The sequence below is a fragment of the Anopheles marshallii genome, chromosome 2, assembly GCF_943734725.1.
Source record: "Anopheles marshallii chromosome 2, idAnoMarsDA_429_01, whole genome shotgun sequence".
NCBI lineage: Eukaryota > Metazoa > Arthropoda > Insecta > Diptera > Culicidae > Anopheles > Anopheles marshallii.
In genome coordinates, this window is record NC_071326.1 from 4,987,969 (window position 1) to 4,997,313 (window position 9,345).

Below are 9,345 nucleotides of genomic sequence, written 5' to 3' on the forward strand. Positions count from 1 at the left end.
ATTCAATTTTTTCTTTCTTAAAGTATTTAAAATTAAATTTTAAATAATCATTCAACTTTTTTCTTTACTAACTCATTTCAATATATCGGAAATATACAATGAATCTCACTCCAACAAATTGCAATGGTAGTGTATTCACATATGAGAGTATGAAACTAAGTAACGAAACGTTAAGAGATAAATTCACTTAACTTGAGCACTTAACTCCAAATCACTTGCCTAGAAAATATTACCAAGCTGCTTCAGCTGCAGTAGCCTTTATTGTGTAAAGTCCCCAAAGATTTTGTTCAATATACTTTACTTATCGTATTAAAAACAAGGCATTCAAGTTCAGTAAGCCTGTAAATATATTATCCTACACTAAAGTTATAGAAACAATAGAGAAAAAATGTCACATTCTGTTAAATTGATACCTAATTATAGAAAATAAATATCACAAATGTAAAAACCGATGAGAAATCCGAAATGGAAATCTGAACATTAATCATGTTACCTAACTATTAGGTTTATAAGATTCAAAGCCCCAATACAGTACAATACAATGTGAAAGAAATGTCACCGTGTAAATTAGTTCACATGTACAAAGAATAGTGAATGTTTGACGCCTATCTTCCCTGCCCAATCATTGTCCATTTACGTTTTTATCGTTCTTGTCGATGTTTACAAAAATTAAACAACGATCAAACCTACTGTCTTGTAAATGGACTGACGAAAACAACTACCACGACGGCACACATCCTTGTGCACCTATACACACACGCACGCACACACCCATGGCCGGGTGAGCAGCCTCGAACAACTTGGTTGTTTACGACGATGATTCAAACTTCGAAATTATGCAGATTCGGGCTTCGAGTTTCATTTCCATACATTATTCCCTTCGTCCAGGCGAATGGGGTGAGCGGTTTGATGCTGTTGATATTGTTTTCTCGGACACACCGGCCGAACACCACTGGCCGGTCCGTGTGCAGGAAGCGACTTACTTTGCATTGGGTCCTGTCTCGTTCGGCATCCTTCTTGGACGGTGGCTAGCAAGCATTGTGCCCCTGTTCGACGCCGAAGCAGGGGAACCAAGCTGCACGAACAAGGAACATTTTCAAGAGCTAACACATTCGGGAGAAAACTTTACCGAGAAAACTACCCCGGCTCAGGACGGGACCGAGACAATCCGGGGATCCGGGGACACCGGATGGGGGTGGTGATGGAGCGGAGGGAGTGGCAAAATACCACCCGACCAAGGCTTCAACCAAGCGGTGCTGTGCAGTGAGATCAGCTAAAAAATGACAAAGAACAATAGCTTAAAGACAACCCGGCGAAGAAGTCCGGCCCTATCTCGACCATTTTGCGGCAGAACGTCCTGCATTGTATCGCAGCGTGGACGAGCGTTAGGGGGGGGGGGGGAGTGTTTGGAGGGTGGAGGATTCTGCCGAGTCGCCCAAGATCCTGGGAATGCCGGAGCGAATGGGCGGGAGCAAATAAACTCTTATGAGCCACATCGACACGTCCATTCCTATGGGATGGTGTGGGCTAACTGGTTGTAGCGTTGCTCCTTATTCGCATCGGTTAGTATGTGTTGCTAAATTGCTTTCGAGAGTGGACCGGACTGGACGGCACGCTCCATTCCAGGTCACCGCCGTCCACTGTGCTCCGGGCCTTGTAGCGATTGGTGCTCTTTATCAACTCAACATCGACCGACACTCGGCTCGGAGGGTATGGAAAATCAACAAGAAATTAAAAGATAGTAACGACGATGACACTACTCACAATGGCCACCCGCTGGGGCTGCGTTGGAACCGACGCAGTCTCGTTTCACACATATCTAAATGCAAATATAATACTCACTTCTGTCCCATTGCGAATCATGGCCGCGAGAACGGACCCCGGACACTCTCGTAGTGCTCGTTCGAGACGAAGAAGTCGAATGGCGTATTGCGTAAGAGTTTTCCCTAAAACCAATGACTAACGTGTCCCGTGAGAAGCGCCCAAGCTCGTCCGAGACTTTCTGCGCTGCTAAAACATGCTGGGTAATAAAAAATTAAATAAAACGATCCCGATGCAAGAGATGCCATTCAACATTCTGGACTGCAGCTCCGGATGCACTGGACGGAACGCCGGGCTGCTTAGAATGAATATAGATGCATCTTGTGCATGCCAGTTGATGCAGTCCATTGCTCATGGCGAGCAAGATTGAGTGTGTGGCAAGAAACGGACATCACAGCCATAAATACCGTCACGATCATCATCAGCAACAGCAACAGCAGCAGCAGCAGCAACAACATCGAAACTTTTATGAATAACCAAATTTCTACAGCTGTTGTGGGGAAGGAGTAAAAGGTTCGTCCCCATCTCCGGAACAGGGCCTCGGTCGGTCGATGCTGATGACGGCACTGGCGCTGACCAAAAACACGGAGCATTCGGCTACTGTTGCTGCTACAAACGAACATTCATTCGATTCAATGTCCTGTTTTAACATGCACGACAACTGTTCGGCCCGGACCCGGGTACCGCCAGGCCGGGCAAGGCGACTATACTTTGGCTCGAAGGATTTTTCACCGGGTTTCTTCAGCTAACATGCCTTGCCAAAGCTACCTCTGGACAGAATTGAATAGCGAATGTGCCTGTGATACCGAAAATAAACTACATTTACACGATTTACAGCATTTGTTGCTAGTGCCGGATTGGGACCGGACTTCCATCCTCGCACACCACTCACAAGCCTCAAGCACGAACACCGGAAAACAAAATCGGAAGCTATACCAGAACGGATGCATCTTTCCTTTTGAGAACTTTCTTTCATTTGAATGTTTGATGTACATCAATTTGGACGAATGTTTCAAAGTTTGTCCATTTCGGATTCGATGCACGCTGATGCCACAAAACTGAAAGTGTCGCAAAGCAATGTGTCCTACGTACCCGTGGGCTGGACGGAGCAACTGGAGCCGTTAGAAAGAAAAGCTATCCTTCGTGTACGGTACGGTCGGAATCGTCCCATACCTTTTGGAACTTCCATTGGATTGAGGGTGTTGATGAGTATGCAAAATGGAGAAAAAGAAATCTATTCAAACCATTCAAAGCCCAAAGCTGTACCAGCTGAACCAGTGTGTGCGTGGTTCTCGAATAATAAGTGCCGAGTACGACAGCCACGCTTGTTTGTAGCATGTTTAACCTGTTGGCATGATATTGTGCAATAAACATTCAATGCCCAATTAAAAATGCTAAATATTTCTTCCGTCTAACATGTTCTGGGGCAAATTATATTATCATAGGTTCACGTTTTCCATTAAAACTAAATAAATAAAATGTCGTGAAATAGCTCTTTTCATACAAATTTTTTTTTTTTAGTTCTGATCTTATACAACACCTACGGAGATATGCAAATAGTAATGTCAAAGATTTGAATAATGAATGTCGTTCCAAATATTTAAAGTTCTATAACAATAAGTCATTTATGATCGGTTTTGTATATGTATTTAAGTCACAGATGATTAGAGATAAGACTTGAGACATGTAAGAAAAGCAAATAAGAAAAATATGAGCGGCTTGTTTGAGGCAGCCCGTTGTATGATGAAGATGATGAGTCCCTCCTCTTACCCCAACAAAGGCTTTAAAGGAACAAATTTATGTCAAATGATATTGAGAAACAATTAAAAATACTTAAAAGAAAATTAAAGAGTTGTCTATTATTTCAGAACCATAACCATACCAGAGCTAACCTACAACAAAGTTGACCACTGTAGGCTTCTTTAGGCTATATAAATTTCTACGTTAGTTGAACTCTATAATGTCCTGCTATTTCGCGCGCGTGTCTCAAATCCTTGTCGACTCATTCTTTTCCTTTTTTCAAAAATATTATTGGCATCATCATCATCAGAACATTGGGACAGTGCAGTACAACTAAACACATCATATAACCAACATTTATCCATAACTAGACTTAATGAACGTTTAACGTTTAATTGGACTCTGTTAACTGAAAACAGGCCGTAATAAAGATGACCAATAAACTGAGAGCTATTTGGAACAGATATCTTGACTGACTGCTTTAATAGTTAAGACGAGTAGCCTAACACTTCAAATGTTTTACTAACTGAACTTTAAGTAACGATTTCATTTCGTTACCTTCCATCTCTACGCATCAATTGAAACCACGTACCACGTAACAAATAGCAAATGCAGTCTTTATATTTCTGGGTAAGATTAATCCACTTCCACTTTAAGGGAAACATTGCACCAATAATCAAAATCAATTATTTTTCCTCATTAAACAGCTCGTCGTCCAGATTGCGGAAGATGGCGGCCAGCGCGTTACACTTGCTGTCATCGTTCGCCTCGTTGGTGACGATCTGGCACAGATGGTTCAGCAGACAGTCGCCGTCACATCCAGCGGCCAGGAACGGATCACCACGCTTCACCTTCATCTCCCAGTAGTGGCGCAGCTCGGTCGGGTTGGACGCAAACCGACGGACCAGCCCATCGAGCGATGCCGGACTCACGTTCGACAGCTGGAAGTCGCGGTTGAACGAGTACAGCTGCGTCCAGATCGGGGCGCGGTTCGGGTTCTGGTTGGCTTCGGTCAGGTTGAAGTACCACGATTCATAGTCCGTCACTTGCTGCAAAGACGAAAGCGATTTCCCATGTAACGAAAGTCTTCGGTGAAGATTAAAGCTGAAACACTTACGTAGGTTTGCGGGTTGACGTAGTACACCGCGTAGTTGGGGTTGTAGTTACTAAACGGTACGGTACCACCAGCGTTGAACCCGACATTGATGGCGGCCTGGGGGTTGGACAGCGAGTAGAACAGATTGAACTCGTCGGCGTGCGTATGGCCGTGGAAGTGGCCCTCGATCACGTCCCAGAAGCGATCCAGAATGCGACGATACTGGCGAGCCCAGGTGCGATAGCTGGTTCCAGCACCGATGGGAATGTGCGCCAGGATGTGTACCTTCTCGCCGGCGGCTTCGGCCTGCAGGAGCGTATCGTGCAGCCACTGGAGCTGTGCCTGAAGGTACGCCGGATCGTACAGAATCCACCAGTTGAACGTGTACGCGTCGTTGTTGTTCATGCCGATAATACGGAACCCGGGTCGGACCAGCGCCGTGTAGAAACCACCCTGCCGGATAGTTTGCTGCGTGGCGGCCGGCAGCCAGGAGGCCCACTGGTCGGCCGAGAAATCGTACAACCAGCTGGCCGAAAAGTCGGTCCGATCGATGTAGCTGGGAGCGAATACGTTCGTGGGGTTGTTCTCGTGGTTGCCGAGCACACAATACACGGGCTTCGTGCCGAACACATCGCGGAACAGTTGGTAAGTGCGCGTCATCGAGACAATATTGCCCGCCACGGTCGTTTCCCAGACACCATGATCGATAATGTCACCGGTGTAGTACACGTACGACGCATCTGGATGCTGGCGAGCAGCGGCACGTACTGCGTCTTCTACTGCCTTCCACGGAGAATCACAATCCCGGTAGTCACCCCACTCACCGGCACCGTCCGCTGGGTTGGCAGGAATACCTTGGCCCTCGCGGCAGCAGCACGGCTCACCACACACAGCATTATACCCAGTGCGATAGTGCGGATCGTAGTGCACGTCCGTGATGTGGATGATCTTGAAGTCGCTGGCGCCGCGGTTCGGAGTGGTCTTCGAAGCGGTAATTGGACGCCCGCCAGCCGGTACATTGATGGACCAGTTCAAAAAGGTCGGATCCTCCAATACGCAAGTACCCGACTGGAAGATAATACCGCACATAGTCTGTGCCGTCAGCGACGGACGGTTATCGATGATGTACAGCAAGATGTCGATGTTCTTGTTCACAATCTTCAGACAGTTGGCTGCGGTGAGAATGTTCAGCGTTTGACACGTCGAAGCCGCCTGCTCCGCAATGCGGTCACGATCCCAGCCGAGCACGCGACGGTAGGTGAGATAGGTCGTCATCAACGCCCGACACGCCGTACACTCCACGGTCAGGTACGGTAGCGGATGGTCATCCATCTCCATCCGGAACATGTCCGGCTGCTGGCGCATGTACTCAAACATCTCCACGAGCCGCTCCGATCGCTCCCCCGTCTCAACATACTTGGTGTGCTCCACGTAGAACTCTTTCTCGAATGCCTCTGTCAACCGAACGGAAAGCTGTGATGCGATCTCAGCGAAAAAAATAACCGAAGCGTGCGTCAAACTCACCGTCAAACTTCCTCTGCTGCTCAACCAGTTTGGCGTAGTTGGCCGGTTTCACCTGGTAGCTGGCAATCGACCCGATCACCGCCGCCACTATCACCAACGAGGAAACGATCGTTACGCGTCCCATTCTGCCGATTAGAGTGAGCTCCCGTGACTGCTCCCGATGACCAGCAACACCTACTGACCTGAGCAATTCTCTCATGCGTCCACTGTAGCTCGCACCCGTTTTTATATCAAACCTGTTCTGGAATGTATCGTATTTTGGGAACTGTTGTTGTTTTTTTCTTTCCTTTCTTTACCTTTTTTTGCCCTCGCTGTTCGTCGCTTTCTTCCCGGGGTCACCCCCTCCACTACGCGCCTCGTCCATTATCCTACCGTTATCAACGAGCAACGTACGATTGTGTTGTGTGTGCGCGGGATCGCTACCTGTCCGCGTCAATACCGTTAGGCCATTAGCGCCCGAAACAGACGCACCCTGTTTTCCGTCCGCAACCACCCCTCCGCGAGGTGTCGTGTCACACGGGGGCCTATGTTTAGCAACTCAGCTGGAAGCGTCGACAGAGTCCGCTCGTATCGGCGAACTTTCATTTTCAAGTGTCATCGGTAAGGTGTTGTACGAGCCACGATGTACATTCACTGATAGATCGACGCAATACTCTATCACGGTCGAGCATCAGGGTCGAAGAGCGTCAAGTAATGAGTGCCAAAAATATCATGTCGCTAGAAAACATTAAAAAAACCACCTACCCACCTACAACAAACGAGTAGAACGAGCCCCCTTTGCATCATACGATACGGTAATGGTGGCAGCCACGACGAGACTGTTTGGACGGGTTGATAAACATTACAAACCGCCTTACAACACGTGCTCACGGTGTGGTTTTCGGAACGTGAACGTTTCGCATGAGTGATCTGCAGCTGATAGGCGGGTTTTTGGCTACCGATCCTGGGGGTAACAACTGAGCTGCAACGTCATATCTACCGCGATACATGAAGTATAGAAAGGTTTAGCATTCGATACAGCTTGTTTCATGCCACTGTGATTGATAGTGACCTCAAACGATGACTTTACCATAATCGTGGTGCCTTAGATTTAAACCTCAGTATTAATTTTCCAACTGTTACGAATTGAACAGCGATAAGGAAAATGATACACTTTATTGATGTACTTAGTCCACATTTCAATTTATCCTATAAGTCAATAAATACTGCAGAAATATTGCAAACATTTGATTTGTCCAGCTATTTGAGTATATGAACTGCCTTTCTAAATAGAAAAATGATTTTTGTCAAGTTATATTGCATATTATTAACTTATTTGAAGTAATAATAAATCAACCGATCCAAATTCGATACGTAGGAAGAAACTTTGACCTGATATGTAATGTTTAGAAACTGCTCAGAGCAATGCCACTAGAGATCCTACTGCTTATTCACTTCTGACAAGAGCCATCAACTCAAGATGCTGTGTTGAAATCAATAATATTGAATCGCTTCTAACGGAGCACATCAAAGAATTCGATCGAATCCTCCGAAATACTTGTGGAGTTACTTGTGTCTAGAAAAAAGGTTCTCTCACCAAGAAATAGAACCAACCCTCAATCTTCCAACCGATGTTTGAAGGTGGTGGAATAATATAATGTTATTTCCTCATATGTTAGCAAACTTCATCCTGACGATTCAATAGTTCCACAAGTGAATGACGTATGTGAGACACATCATGCCACATTATGCTCATTCTCAAACTGCAAAATAGTTTGTACAAATTCTTTATTCAAATATTTAATGCTATGAATCCTACGACTACTATAAATTCCAGCAAGATTTCAAGCCTCTGTGGTAGTATAGTATGACTTATGGACGTTTTACTATATCTTCAGTAATATACTTCGTCACAATGAAAATTAGACTTCCAATGAGATTGCCGACTAACAGTGCTTCTTTCGTTTTACATCTTCTATTAGACATGCGTTGTTCCGTCATTAATTCTGCGTCATAAAAGTATCACATTTTCAATCATTCAAGTTCCAAAATATGCGGTCAAAATAAAAAATTAAATAAATTCACACAAAGAAGCATAAAAATTAATTTCCGTATTCTGATGTATAAAACCATTATCGTCATGAAATTCTGCAAATTTTTCAAATCAAATAAATGTAACTCTGTAATCATGTTATTGTTCCCAGGTTTTACAATAATCTACCATTCCACGGGAAGCTGTAAAAATGTATCTTCCGGAGTACAATGCAGTGCAACAAGAATTGAAAAATAAATCCAGGAAAAGCTTTCCACGACCGAGCGCAAGGCTTATTCTCTGACCATCCGAATATCGGTTAGCGCAAACGATTTGCCTGCCCATAGAAAGCTCACCAACAAGACCGTCTTTGTTCATGGTGGCTGTGGTTTGCTACCAAAGTTCTGGCGAGTCTTTGTGTTGAGGTGCAAAACGGGCATTCAAGCACACACACACACACACTCGCAAAACACTCCGGAAGTAGTAAGTGCTGCAAGATAACTACTTTGCTGCGTTTTTCCAACACGTCGCCTATCTTGGCAACACTTCCTTTACCGACCACTGGTAAGGCCCAATGGCAAGACACACCAGGCTTTTGTAGTAGAACGGCACTGTTGTCCTATCTCACCATGGTCAAGAATACTCAAACAAAGCGATTAAATAAAGGGTTTGATAAAGAGCGGATCTAGCAGTGACTCTTGTGCCTATGAATTCTTTAAAACTAGCTGTTTCATCCGTTCTGCTGCTTCTGCTGCTGCTGCTACGGAAAGGATGCAAGCTCTTGGGAAGTTTTGCAATTGCCACTCTGTGTCTTTTTGCTCTGGCTGGGACGGTACTTCAAGGCAGACCCAACATAGGATTCGGGCTGCTTGTGTGGTTAGCCGGCGAAAGATAACGCCGTTGTGGGTCGTTTTCTTCGAAGTGAAATGAAATACCAGCTAAATATGAATTTCATCATAAATTTATACCGGAAACGTTTGTCCGCACAGAAAGTCCGTTACCGGGCGAAGAAAGAATCTGTTGATTTTATATCTTTAACGTCTGCAACCGAAGACAACACTTCATTGTTACAGAACCCTGTACCCGGTACGCAAATGTTCTCAGCATCTTTTCCCCGCCGTTGAACTTTAATCTCGAACACGTTTTTGAACCA

General features: G+C 45.3%; 1 protein-coding gene across 1 annotated transcript; it reads right to left on the minus strand.

Annotated features, from left to right (window-relative positions):
- Positions 1–4,247: 4,247 nt before the first annotated feature.
- On the minus strand, positions 4,248–6,491 carry LOC128707272 (sphingomyelin phosphodiesterase-like). The gene is made up of 3 exons (XM_053802224.1): positions 6,182–6,491; positions 4,679–6,111; positions 4,248–4,610 (listed from the first exon to the last, which is right to left on the minus strand). Exons 1-3 carry the CDS (start codon positions 6,378–6,380, stop codon positions 4,248–4,250), a joined length of 1,995 nt encoding a protein of 664 aa, XP_053658199.1. The 5' UTR covers positions 6,381–6,491.
- Positions 6,492–9,345: the final 2,854 nt, after the last annotated feature.